This window comes from Coregonus clupeaformis, unplaced genomic scaffold (assembly GCF_020615455.1).
Source record: "Coregonus clupeaformis isolate EN_2021a unplaced genomic scaffold, ASM2061545v1 scaf0282, whole genome shotgun sequence".
NCBI lineage: Eukaryota > Metazoa > Chordata > Actinopteri > Salmoniformes > Salmonidae > Coregonus > Coregonus clupeaformis.
In genome coordinates this window covers 207,873-221,985 of record NW_025533737.1, presented here as the reverse complement: position 1 = coordinate 221,985, position 14,113 = coordinate 207,873, and the positions used below count along the sequence as shown (strand labels likewise).

Here is a 14,113-nt window from a genome sequence, read left to right as displayed (position 1 = left end):
GTGTTCAACCTTCCCAAGTTCTCTCACGTCACCCCGCTCCTCCGTACACTCCACTGGCTTCCAGTTGAAGCTCACATCTGCTACAAGACCATGGTGCTTGCCTATGGAGCTGTGAGGGGAATGGCACCTCCGTACCTTCAGGCTCTGATCAGTCCCTACACCCAAACGAGGGCATTGCGTTCATCCACCTCTGGCCTGCTGGCCCCCCTACCTCTGCGGAAGCACAGTTCCCGCTCAGCCCAGTCAAAACTGTTCGCTGCTCTGGCACCCCAATGGTGGAACAAGTTCCCTCACGACGCCAGGACAGCGGAGTCACTCACCACCTTCTGGAGACACTTGAAACCCCACCTCTTTAAGGAATACCTGGGCTAGGATAAAGTAATCATTCTATCCCCCATTACCCCCCCCACCCCCCCGCCCAAAAAAAAAAAAAAACATTGTAAAGTGGTTATCCCACTGGCTATAAGGTGAATGCACCAATTTGTAAGTCGCTTAAATGTAAAACATTTAATGAAGGTACACTTACTCCGCTTGAGATGTAAACCCGCACTCTCCAATCTCTGTAGTACCTCAGTCAGCGTGCTCAGATGCTCCTGGTCACTCCTCCCCGACACCAGGGTGTCATCCAAGTAAATGGCAACATGTGGAATCTGTTGAAGTACGCCCTCAATGGTCCTCTGAAAAATAGCAGGACTGCTGGATACACCAAAAGGTAAATGTTTATACATAAACAACCCCTTGTGTGTTTACTGTACAATACATCTGTCACGCCCTGACTCAAGGGACTTGTATTTGTTGAGTCAGGGTGTGTATTTTCTGTGTTGGGTTTGTCTATGTTAGATTCTAGTATGTCTAGATCTATGTTGGCCTGTGTGGTTCCCAATCAGAGGCAGCTGTCGCTCGTTGTCTCTGATTGGGGACCATACTTAGGCAGCTTGTTGGCACCAGTTAGTTGTGGGATCTTGTTCCGTGTGAGGTATGTTATTTGTCTACCTTGGACTTCACGTTTCGTTTGTTGTTTTGGTTGTGTGTTTACTCGTTAAATAAACATGAATGCATATCACGCTGCGCCTTGGTCCTTCTCGTCCGTAAACGAACGTGACAACATCTTCATTCCTTATCCAGAGTGATCTGTTGATATGCATGGCTCATATCTAACTTTGTGAACTTCTGTCCACCAGCCAGATGTACAAATAGATCCTCTGTTTTTGGAATAGGATACTGCTCTAACTTGGATACTCTGTTAACAGTCAGTTTGTAATCCCCACAGATTCTCACAGCATTGTCAGGTTTCAAAACAGGCACTATGGGAGCTGCCCATTCTGAGAATTTGACTGGTTCGATAATGTCCTCTTTCAAGAGACGGTCACTCTCTGCCTCTACGTTTGACTTCATGGCATAAGGCACAGGTCTTGGTTTGTATGACCTTGGTGTGTCCTCCTTGTCTACATAGATTTTTAGCTGGGGAGCCTTTCAATGTTCCAGGTTCTTCTTTGAACACATTATCATGCTTTGTCAACACCTCTTGCAATGTCCACTGTTGACCCTCATCAATCTGATTTACTGTTTCCCAGTCTAAATTCAGTTATTTTATCCAGCCCCGACCTAGCAGGTTTGGTCCGGTGCCTGATACAACTACTACAGGTAGCTGAGTTACTGTGTCTCTGTGCTGCACAGTTATAATAGCTGTTCCTATTGGGTCTAGTCTCTCACCTGTGCACGTTTTGAGATGCCGAGAACAAGTCATTAGGTCTGGAACTTTTGCACTGTCCTACAACTCGGTTGATTATGGTGCACTGCACCCTGTATCCACTTCAAACTTAACATCTGAATCATTGACTTTCAATTGCAATGTGATAGGAGCCACTTTTGGAATGTTATCTGACATTACATTTACATTTTAGTCATTTAGCAGACGCTCTTATCCAGAGCGACTTACAGTTAGTGAGTGCATACATTTTCATACTGGCCCCCCGTGGGAAACGAACCCACAACCATGGCGTTGAAAACGCCATGCTCTACCAACTGAGCTACACGGGGTTATATAGCAGATATAGCCTCCTGTTTGTTATCAATGTAATCTAAACTGCCAGTAATATAACATGACAAGGGCAACATGAAGTAGTGCCACAGGCACCCTCCCTCTTTCGCCGTTTATGGAATTAGATCTGTTATTGACTCCCGTTATTTGACAAACCTTCCCTTCACAGATTAGACAGGAGTATAACACTTTGAAGTGTTATTGTCACATACACTGGATAATTGCAATGAAATGTGTTGTTTTACAGGGTCAGCCATAATAGTACTGTCGTATCGAGTGAGTGGTGGCAATTATTGCTGATGAACAAAGGAGTCCGCTCATACTGAACGTTGATCATAAGGTTTATTCAGATCACAAGCTTCAGCATAAGTGACAGGTGACATGACACCCGGAGAACGGCGCCTCAGATTGGAATGGCCGTTCTGCCCTTTCTGTGTCTAGCCCCTATTTATAAACAATGCAAAAAGATAGGTGGCTCCCTCTTCTGGCCAATCACCAGTCTCCCCTGTCTACAACACTCTTCCTGTCTGTTGTATGTGGCATTACACTGAAACATTCCCTCTTGATACTAAAATCAACATTCTTTCAGTTCCACTTAAAAACATTTAACAACAGCATAATCCCAATACACGACAGTACCACGGACAGAAGGGAATTAGTTATAAATATCTTTGGTCGTACGGCGCTATATGGCACTGTCTGGCATTTTATATGGCACTGTCCGGCGCTATATGGCACTGTCTGCCGTTTTCATTGACCTGGCCAAGGCTTTCGACTCTGTCAACCACCGCATTCTTATTGGCAGACTAAATAGCCTTGGTTTCTCAAATGACTGCCTCGCCTGGTTCACCAACTACTTCTCAGATAGAGTTCAATGTGTCAAATCGGAGGGCCTGTTGTCTGGACCTATGGCAGTCTCTATGGGGGTGCCACAGGGTTCAATTCTTGGGCCGACTCTTTTCTCTGTGTATATCAATGACGTCGCTCTTGCTGCTGGTGACTCTCAGATCCACCTCTACGCAGACGACACCATTTTGTATACATCTGGCCCTTCATTGGACACTGTGTTAACAAACCTCCAAACGAGCTTCAATGCCATACAACACTCCTTCAGTAGCCTCCAACTGCTCTTAAACACTAGTAAAACTAAATGCATGCTCTTCAACCGAACGCTGCTTGCACCCGCCCACCCGACTAGAATCACTACTCTCGACGGGTCTGACCTAGAGTATGTGGACAACTACAAATATCTAGGTGTCTGGTTAGACTGTAAACTCTCCTTCCAGACTCACATTAAGAATCTCCAATCCAAAGTTAAATCTAGAATCGGTTTCCTATTTCGCAACAAAGCCTCCTTCACTCATGCTGCCAAACATGCCCTCGTAAAACTGACTATCCTACCGATCCTTGACTTCGGCGATGTCATTTACAAAATAGCCTCCAACACTCTACTCAGCAAATTGGATGTAGTCTATCACAGTGCCATCCGTTTTGTCTCCAAAGCCCCATATACTACCCACCACTGTGACCTGTACGCTCTTGTTGGCTGGTCCTCACTACATATTCGTCGCCAAACCCACTGGCTCCAGGCCATCTATAAATCACTGCTAGGCAAATCCCCGCCTTATCTTAGCTCATTGGTCACCATAGCAACACCCACCCGTAGTCTGCGCTCCAGCAGGTATATCTCACTGGTCATCCCCAAAGCCAACACCTCCTTTGGCCGCCATTCCTTCCAGTTCTCTGCTGCCAATGACTGGAACAAATTGCAAAAATCTCTGAAGCTGGAGACACTTATCTCCCTCACTAACTTTAAGCATCAGTTGTCAGAGCACCTTACCGATCACTGCACCTGTACACAGCCCATCTGAAATTAGCCCGCCCAACTACCTCATCCCTATATTGTTATTTATTTTGCTCATTTGTACCCCAGTATCTCTATTTGCACATCATCTCTTGCACATCTATCATTCCAGTGTTAATACTAATTGTAATTATTTTGCACTATAGCCTATTTATTGCCTTACCTCCATAACTTGCTACATTTGCACACACTGTATATATATGTATTTCTGTTGTATTTTTGACTTTGTTTTGTTTTACCCCATATGTAACTCTGTGTTGTTGTTTTTATCGCACTGCTTTGCTTTATCTTGGCCAGGTCGCAGTTGTAAATGAGAACTTGTTCTCAACTGGTTTACCTGGTTAAATAAAGGTGAAATAAAAAATAAAAATAAATAAATGAAGTCAATCACAACTGCATGCTGTCCATCACCTATGTATGTCTACGGTCCATCGGGCCAATGTGTGTCATTTCCCATTCTACATTGGAGAAAATATTAAATGTTCAAGAATCCTTAGATAGCCAGCTGTTAGCTATAAAAGTTTGCACACGTGCATTGTCAGTCCCTAACATGATAACTGGGGATGCTGTGCATTGTAAACATATCCTCTTCTTCCTCTTTGTTTTGTTCAGCTTCCCCACTGATGTGATGTGTCCCATACTTTTTTACTCATTTTTCTTGCTTTTGCTTTCCTCTCCCTTTTTGTTTTGAACTTTCTGCAGGGGATTTAGCCCTACATGCTCATTTTATATGTCCTTGTTTACCGCACTTTTCATCCTGAAAACAGCACTCACTTGCCATGTGATCACCTTAACATACTTTCACGTGCTCACCTCATGATGGTTTCTCTCTCTCTCTCTGATGCATGCCTAGCTTGTGCAAGGCGGCACATTCCATATGTCTGAAAAGGGTATTAGTTAGATGTAACATTTTGCGATTAAGACCGTCAATTAATTACAGATTCCTTGATTTCTCTTAGATTAATTCTGACTATTTTGAGGAAGTGTATACTGGCTATGTTGTTGCTAAGGCGTCTCAAGAGGGACAAACAGTAATATTGGCGCTTTTTGTCTGTTTTTCAAGCGAAGGTCTTTTAAAGGAGTATGCCAGGCACAGACGTTCAAAACCGAACCTAGTTTGCGTGCGCCTTTAATCTCGTGCATCATACTCTAGAAGCGTGGTAGACTAACAGGACTGTCTGATGAGGTGATTGGAAGATGGCGGAAACTGAGGTTTTGTTTGAAACTGCTAGTGAGTCGGGTGAAACTAATAGTACAGAAAGTGAGAATGAGTGGGTTACAGTGGTGAAGAAAAAGGGAAATAAGAAAAGTAAAGCTGTAGTGGAAAATAGGAAACCACTAGACTCGTTTTTAGTCGGAGTCAGGGTTTTGGATCAATGCTACTTAGGAAATCCGTTTAACATCTCGAGGAAAATCTGGAATGTGTTGGAGGAAAGTGTGGAGTCAGTGAGAGTCACAAGAAGTGGTCTTATTTAGATTTTTTGTGTGTCTGCGGAGCAGGATAAGCGTGTTTTAAGACTAAAAACTATATTAGAGTGGAATGTTTCCTGTATGGATTTTCATAGCAAGGTGCATATCAAGGGGGTTATTTCTGGGGTGGCGCAAGAAATAAAGGCAGAGGATATAACTGAAGACATCGATGGAGTGGTTGGTGCACGTCGACTGACCTGTATGGTGGACGGAGAAAATAAATTATCTTCATCCATGCTACTGTTCTTTGATGAAGAGTCTCTCCCTTCTCAGATAAAGTTAGGATTCATGAGATACCCTGTAAGAGCTTTTGTGCACAAGCCCCTTCAGTGTCATAAATGTAAAATATTTGGTCACGTGTCAAGTGTGTGCAGAAGGTTAGAGTATCGTATGCCAGATGAAGTGAAATGCTGCAACTGTGGAGGTGAACATGCGCCAGAATTCCCGGAGAGCCCTTTTAGGGTGAAGGAGAATGAGGTTGCAAGGGTAAGGAGTGTCCAGAATGTCTCCTATCTGGAGGTGGTGAGAAGGTTGGAAGGAACGAGTGGCGGGGAAGAAACAATGGTAGTAGAGCCACCACGACCAGTGAAGGTTTCCCATCAACCGAGGGATAGTGAAATGCTACATGTTAAAAAGGTGGACTTTGTATTATTTATTGTAATGGTCATAAACTGTGCAGCACAAGCGGAGAAGAAGTCTAAGAAAATTGGAATCATTGTGAATGCCACTGAATGTTTTTTGGGTCTTCATGATTTCACAGCTGAGGCTGTGGAATAAATCCTGTCGGTGAAGACCCCTGAGCTTGTGTAGGGATGTATTTTGGAGTGGACTTTGATTGAAGAAGTGGGATGGGTTTTTCTTAGTTGACGTGTTTAATTTTGTATGATGTTGTTTTCCCCCTTTCCCGTAATGTTTTTTTGTTGTTGTTTCCTATTCAATACCCCGTCCAGCTGGTGGCGGTAATGCAGCATTAACATTGCCAACCGCTGTGAAACCCCATCGAAGAAGAAGACGAAGAAGAAGAAGGGCTATCTTACGGTGTGCCTGCTCAGAATTGCATGGACTAACCGTTGACGGTCACGGAGGGAAATGTTTATACTCTAGTGGAGCAGAATTTATAGCACTGACAAAGAAACGTGTTTCTACAGTATAATTTAATCTCGATATGCTGTATCTGTGTTCTCACTTTCCCAACAACTTTAATATTTTTTTGCTGTGGTGTTGTATATGGAAACATTAGCGCTAGTAACAAGCACCTCATCCGCTGGGTTTGCATTAGCTTCCATAATGACAATGTCAGATTCCACAGCCACAAAGTCAAAATTGCCTACAAAAATGCCGACTGATGCTTGATTGTATTGAAATTCTGAATTCTATTCTACACTGAACAAAAATATAAACGCAACATGCAACAATTTCAAAGATTTTTACTGAGTTACAGTTCATATAAGGAAATCAGTAAATTGAAATAAATAAATTAGGCCCTAATCTATGGATTTCACATGAGTGGGAATACAGATACGGATCTGTTGGTCACAGATACCTTTAAGAAAATGTAGGGGCATAGATCAGAAAACCAGTCAGTATCTAGTGTGACCACCATTTGCCTCATGCAATGGGACACATCTCCTTCGCATAGAGTTGATCAGGCTGTTTATTGTGGCCTGTGGAATGTTGTCCCACTCCTCTTCAATGGCTGTGCGAAGTTACTGGATATTGGCGGGAACTGGAATACGCTGTCGTACACGTTGATCCAGAGCATTCCAAACATGCTCAATGGGTGACATGTCTGGTGAGTATGCAGGCCATGGAAGAACTAAATCAAAATTAGTTATTAACTGACTTGCCTAGTTAAATAAAGGTTAAATAAATAAAAACAGGGACATTTTCAGCTTCCAGGAATTGTGTACAGATCCTTGCGCCATGGGGCTGTGCATTATCATGCTGATACATAAGGTGATGGCGGTGGATGAATGGCACGAGAATGGGCCTCAGGATCTTGTCACGGTATATCTATTCATTCAAATTGCCATCGATAAAATGCAGTTGTGTTCAATGTCCGTAGCTTATGCCTGCCCATACCATAACCCCACCGCCACCATGAGGCACTCTGTTCACAACGTTGACATCAGCAAACCGCTCACCCACACGATGCCATACAGGCTGTCTGCCATCTGCCCGGTACAGTTGATTCATCCCTGAAGAGCACACTTCTCCAGCGCGCCAGTGGCAATTGAAGGTGAGCATTTGCCCATGGAAGTCAGTTACAACGCCAAACTGCAGTCAGGTCAAGATACTGGTGAGGACAACGGACACGCAGATGAGCATCCCTGAGGCGGTTTCGGACAGTTTGTGCATTAATTATTTGGTTGTGCAAACCAACAGTTTCAGATGATCCCGCAGGTTAAGAAGCCGGATGTGGAGGTGATGCGCTGGCGTGGTTACACGTGGTCTGCGATTGTGAGGCCGGTTGGACATACTGACAAATTCTCTAAAACGACGTTGGAGGCGGGTTATGGCTTATGAAATGAACATTACATTCTCTGGCAACAGCTTAACCTGGAAGCCAGCTGTCGGAGGAAACACTGTTCAACTGACGACCAAAGTCAGCCTGCAGGCGCCCGGCCCACCACAAGGAGTCGCTAGAACGCTATGAGCCAAGTAAAGCCCCCGCCCGGCCAAACCCTCCACTAACCTGGACGACGCTGGGCCAATTGTGCGCCGCCCTGTGGGACTCCCGGTCACGACACAGCCTGGGATCTAACCCGGGTCTGTAGTGACACCTCAAGCACTGCGTTGCAGTGCCATAGACCGGGAGGCCGTATGATCATGTTGTTCAATCAGCTTCTTGATATGCCTCACCTGTCAGGTGGATGGATTATCTTGGCAAAGGAGAAATGCTTACTGACAGCGATGTAAACAAATTTGTGCACAACATTTGAGAGAAATAAGCTTTTTGTGCGTATGGAAAATGTATGGGATCTTTTATTTCAGCTCATGAAACATGGGACCAACATTTGTTGTGTTTATATATTTGTTAATATATTTCTGTTCAGTATATTATCATCGACTGCCTGAAATTGATCCCCTCAAACACGCCCATGTTGACCCAACACCTGCAACTTCATCTCAAGTCGTATGCGGTGTTAAAACAACTGAGAATCTGGAACTCCGAAATCTCCGACATGCTACTTCAGTGCATTTACGACAACTGGGAACTCGGAAAAAACGAGCTCCGACTAGGATTGTTTTTTTGAACAGTCATCCAACACGGAAAAGATTTTACCTCGTTTTATTCGAGTTCCCAGTTGTCTTGAATGCACCACTAGAGCTCCGACCTGAAGATGACTGACGTCACGATCTGACATCGTTTTTTGCGGAGTTCCCAGTTGTCTTGAAAGGACTATACCGCTTGCCATCAACTACGCATGTCCTTATTGGAGTGTTTGTTTACTTGTGTTGTATGTGTGTGCGACTGCTTTCCCAGGCTTTTGCATAACATTGTTTTACGGTTTAAACCTAATTCTGCCGATATGGCAGCCACAGCCCCGAACCCGGAGGATTCGAACAGAAGTAGCCCACCCACTGCACTCGCTGGGGATGGGGATTCAGAGGAGGCCGAAGAGTTTACAGCTTCAACCCACTGCTCAGAGCTGTCTCGTCGGCAGAATGAGCAGAGGAAGACCGGGTTGTTCTGCGATGTGACGTTGGCCTTCAGTAGCGGGGCAGCCAGCGAAAGGGTACAAAGTTGCGAATTCACGGCCCACCGTTCGGTTCTGGCTGCTTCTACGGACTATTTCACCCCGCTACTGGGGGGGCAATTTTCTGAGTCGCTGTCCGGGCGGGTGGATATGAAAGAATGGAGCTCCGAAACGGGGCCCGACCCAGAGACAGTGGAAAGCGTCATACAGTTCATGTACACTGGTGAAATACGAGTGAGCACCGCCAACGTTCACGAAGTATTGGAACTAGCTGACAGGTAATTCGTCTCACAGTATGCACTAGTTAGCTATCTATTTGGTAGCACTAACTTACTGTTTGTATAGCTAAAAGTAGTTGCCAAAATAGGCAACCGCAATTTGTGGTCTACTGTTAACAGACAGTTTTCCTATTACAGTGAATGCCTAAAGCTGTACTTTAATCGTTGTTCAATTTGTGCCCTAACAAGCAAACATAGCTAGATATTTTGTCAAACCCGGAACAGACACTTTCCCCAACCCCCTTTCATATGTATTGGGTGCAATGTAGGCTACGTTGCAGGTGCAGGACAGAAAAGCAGAACAGAAAAAGTGGTGGGATGCGTTGGTTTGGGGAAAACTCTAGTTTCTAAGCTTTGGCAATTGCAATGTTCTATTACAGGTCTATATGTAGGCTATTATGATTTTATTTAAATAAAACATGTATAACCACTACCAGTGCCATATACATTGATGTACATTGATATGGCTCTAACCACTACTGGTAGTCTGAGTGCTATGTTGATAAAGGTTGAATAAATGTGATGCTTCATTTCAGGTTCCTGCTGGTGCAGCTGAAGGACTTTTGTGGTGAGTTCCTGAAGAAGAAGCTGAGCCTGGCTAACTGCGTAGCGGTGCACAGCCTGGCTCACATGTACACCCTGGACCAGCTGGCCCTGCGTGCTGCTGACATGATCAGACGCAACTTCCACAAGGTCATCCAGGATGAAGAATTCTACACGCTCCCCTTCCACCTGGTGCGAGACTGGCTGTCCGACGCCGAGATCACCGTGGACTCGGAGGAGGTGCTCTTCGACGCTATCGTCAAATGGGTACAGCGCAACGCAGAGGAGCGAGAGAAGTACTTTGAGGAGCTGTTCCGTCTCCTACGGCTTCCCCAGATCATGCCCACCTACTTGACCCAGGTGGTCAAGAAGGAGCCCCTGGTGGCCAACAACGCCACCTGCCTGCAGCTGGTGTCCGAGGCCGTGGAGGGCCACGCCATTCGCTTTGAGAACCTCAAGTCAGTCGACCTAGAGTTCTGGGCGTCGTACATGGTGGCCTTCCAGCCGCGCTTCGGACAGAACATGGACGTGATCATGGTGGTGGGCGGGGTGTCTGAGGGCGGCGACTACCTGAGCGAGTGCGTGGGCTACTTTGTGTACGAGGACCGCTGGGTCAACTTGCCCCACATCCACAACCACCTGGACGGCCACGCCATCGCCACCACGGACTCCCACGTCTACGTAGCGGGCTCCATGGAACCGGGCTTCGCCAAGACCGTGGAGCGTTACAACCCCAATCGCAACACCTGGGAACAGGTGAGTAACCTGACCACACGTAAGCACTCCTTCGGCCTCACCTGCATCAAGAACATCCTGTATAGCATCGGCGGCCACGGCAACTTCAGCCCGGGCTTCAAGGACGTGAGTGTGTACGAGCCCGAGCAGGACAAGTGGCACAACCTGGAGTCAGCGCCCAAGATCCTGCGCGACGTGAAGGCGGTGAGCGTGGAGGACCGCTACGTGTACGTGACGGCGCGCACGCCCGTGGACACGGACAACGAGGACGGGCTGAAGACTGTGACCACGCGCTACGACACAGAGAGCCACCAGTGGCAGGAGGTGGATTCCCTGCCGCTCATTGACAACTACTGTGCGTTCCAGATGGCGGTGGCGCCCACCAACTTCTACCACACAGCCTCCTGCTGCCCCAAGAGCTATGCCGTGCAGGACGAGACCGCAAAGCAGAAGATCAGTGCTCGCATCTCAGACGACATCCTGGAGAGCCTGCCGCCTGAGGTCACCAGCATCGAGGGCACCGCCATCTGCTACCTGGGCGAGGACGTGTTCGTGATCGGCGGCTGGAAGAACAGCGACGACGTGGACAAGCAGTACCGCAAGGAGGCCTACCGCTACTGCGCTGAGCGGAAACGCTGGATGCTGCTGCCGCCCATGCCCCAGCCGCGCTGCCGCGCCACCGCTTGCCACGTACGCATCCCCTACCGCTTCCTGTACGGCTGCCAGCGCTACCCTATGCCCCAGAACCTGGCGCGGCAGCGGGACCGCATGCAGCAGATGCAGCAGCTCCACCGCCGCACGCTCACCCTGCGCAGGCAGCTGCAGTCGCAGATCGAGTGCTGAACTCCATTCCATCCTCCCACAAGGGGCAGCATTTCAGTGTCCATTTCACATTCTCCGTTCAGTACTGGCCCTCCCGTCTAATATGCAGTTTGTTCATATTGCCACACTTTGTTGGTTGTTTATACTTTTTTGTTGGTAAGGGGATGTACTGGCTCAGGTTTGGAGAAAGAGAGAGTCTGTGACAGTTGTATGTGACAATGTGCATAGAATAAAAGGACCAGACAATGGAACGGTACGCCATGTAAAAAATATATTATTTATGTATGCTTTTGGCCTTACTTAAATATGCCTTCTCTTAATCCTCTCTTAATAAATGCTTTAGAGAAGTGTTTCCCAAACTTGGTCCTGAGGAACCCAAGGGTGCACATTTTGGTTTTTGCCCTAGCACTACACAGCTGATTCAAATAATCAAAGCTTGATGACGAGTTGATTATTTGAATCAGTTGTGCAGTGGAGGCTGCTGAGATGGTCATAATAATGGATGGAACGGAGAAAATTGAATGGCATCAAACACATGGAAACCTTGTGTTTGAGTTATTTGACACCATTCCACTAATACCGCTCCAGCCATTACCACGAGCCCGTCCTCCCCAATTAAGATGCCACCAACCTCCTGTGGTGTAGTGCTAGGGCAAAAAACAAAATGTGCAGGACCGAGTTTGGCAAACACTGCTTTAGAGTCTAGACGCAGCAATGCTCTAGTGTCAGCCTGTTTGTGCTATCATGCCAACTCCCTGTCACTCATTGTCAATGCAATGACAGCAATGGAGTTGGCAAGAGCACAAATGGATCTGGGACCAGGCTAGCAATGCTCCATTCTAGCTTGTAAATGAGAGTTCCTGTCCAACTAAATTACAGACGCATGCCAGATCTTACAACTACTGAATAGGTATTTAACTTATCTGCTAACCACATCATATGTTATAGCAATCTGATGCCCGACTGCACAGTCGATGACGTGGCGCGGAACTATTGGGTGATGCAATGCAACACTTTCGCTTCTAGTCGGGCAGGAACTCGACCTTAGACTGACATTCCATTTGACACTGTGATGGTTCCCATGACCACCTTTATGTACTGGCTTTAGTGAGATGCTACAGCCCACACAAAGCATAAGGTTTTCAAAGATTTGCTTTAATGTACATTTATTGGTTGCATTGTATAGACAGGCTACTCCTTTCAGTTTTAGGTTACTCCTTTTGCTTGCTTCATTACAATCTTCGGCCTGTTTCCTCCATGGCTTTGTTTTGCACTACATATGTGTTATGATAGTTCAATATGTTATGTACCATTTGAATGTTGGATAGGGACTCATAGGAGAGGAGCAAAAATCACTTCATTTTGGAACGTCTCAATCTATTTTTTACCTCCCATTGGATCCGGTTTAGTTTTTTGTTTTCGTTGTCAAAAGATAGCTATAAAATATAGAAGGTGGAGCACGATCATTATTTTCAAGGGCACAAGTGTCCTCTGTAACTTGGCCCAAATTATATCTACAGTAACTTAACATGAATATTTTCTCAGGAGTCGATGAGAGCACTCATTTCTCCATTCCATTCAATTGTGACATTCCTAAAGCACAGTTAATTGCACTTGAGTAGGCCTATCTGCTTTGCCCGCTTATAAAAGTGGTCAACTGAAGACCTTAGGCTACATTTCACTTTATAATTCCCCCAATGCCAAAGCGTAACCCGCAAGTCATTCTATCTAGAAATAACAAGCCCCACTCCACTACCTCACAGGAAGGCAGATTATAGCTGCTGGGGTAACATACCTACCCCACTTGCACAGGAAAGTTTAATGACACACTCAAATAGTCTTCAATGAAATGTCTGTCAGTAATTATTTGGCTCGTTCATTAACCTGACACCAGGGTCGGACACTTTTTATTAGCATTCCATTGTGTTTACAATACTGACCTGTGAAATGTTCTTCAAGACGTGATGTTGTAATCTGGTGGTTTAATAACTTTTATCTGGAAACTTGTCTGGAAAAGCTGTAATTATGTATTTACTCAGTCGGTGCATTGTGAATATTTTCAGGTAATTGTGTGTATTTCCTGCTGTGTATTAATATTGTCAAAAACGTAACCTTTAACTCATTGTGGCTCGAGGCACAGTATTTTATGTAGTGACTTACATTCCTTAACACCATTTTATTTACAGTACCTCACAATCATGTTTCATGTAAAACAAGCCAGTGTTCTGTTGATTCAGATCCTCATAATCATTATGTTCTACCATGTAAATTCATGAATGCACACCATGGATAGTTAGATTCAGAATAGTATAGTATGTCGGTGTTGATTGTAAATGTCCCTAGTTGAGATGTTTTTGATTTAATACTGAAAGTCCTTTATCGTGGTGAATGGGTTGCCAAGTCCAAAGCAGTGAATCCCCCATCAGTAGTTATTCCTGTTCCATCAATGCAGAGGGAATCTGAGTTTGTGTGTATTGTAAGTGTCCAGAAGCCATATTCCTTCTGGTCTCATTCTTGTACAGTAGTTTGAAATTGTAAAGGACATATTTAGCTTTGTGTGTTCTCGCTTAAAATGCACAACGAGCTCTGAGTATACAGTCATTTCCAATAAAAAATATATTTCATATAATTAGGCAGCATATATTTGTTGTCTGTGAAG

General features: G+C 45.5%; 1 protein-coding gene across 1 annotated transcript; it reads left to right on the top strand.

Moving 5' to 3' along the window:
• Positions 1–8,742: 8,742 nt before the first annotated feature.
• Positions 8,743–14,083, top strand: LOC123484359 (kelch-like protein 11). The gene is made up of 2 exons (XM_045214599.1): positions 8,743–9,354; positions 9,891–14,083. The coding sequence occupies exons 1-2, from the start codon at positions 8,804–8,806 to the stop codon at positions 11,473–11,475; spliced, it is 2,136 nt and encodes a 711-aa protein (XP_045070534.1). The 5' UTR covers positions 8,743–8,803; the 3' UTR covers positions 11,476–14,083.
• Positions 14,084–14,113: the final 30 nt, after the last annotated feature.

Excerpts from the sequence above, each read along its gene's own strand:
- LOC123484359 (XM_045214599.1), top strand. The coding sequence starts at position 8,804 with ATGTCCTTATTGGAGTGTTTGTTTACTTGTGTTGTATGTGTGTGCGAC. Across the intron at positions 9,355-9,890 it reads GTATTGGAACTAGCTGACAG|GTTCCTGCTGGTGCAGCTGA; the intron begins GTAATTCGTCTC and ends GCTTCATTTCAG.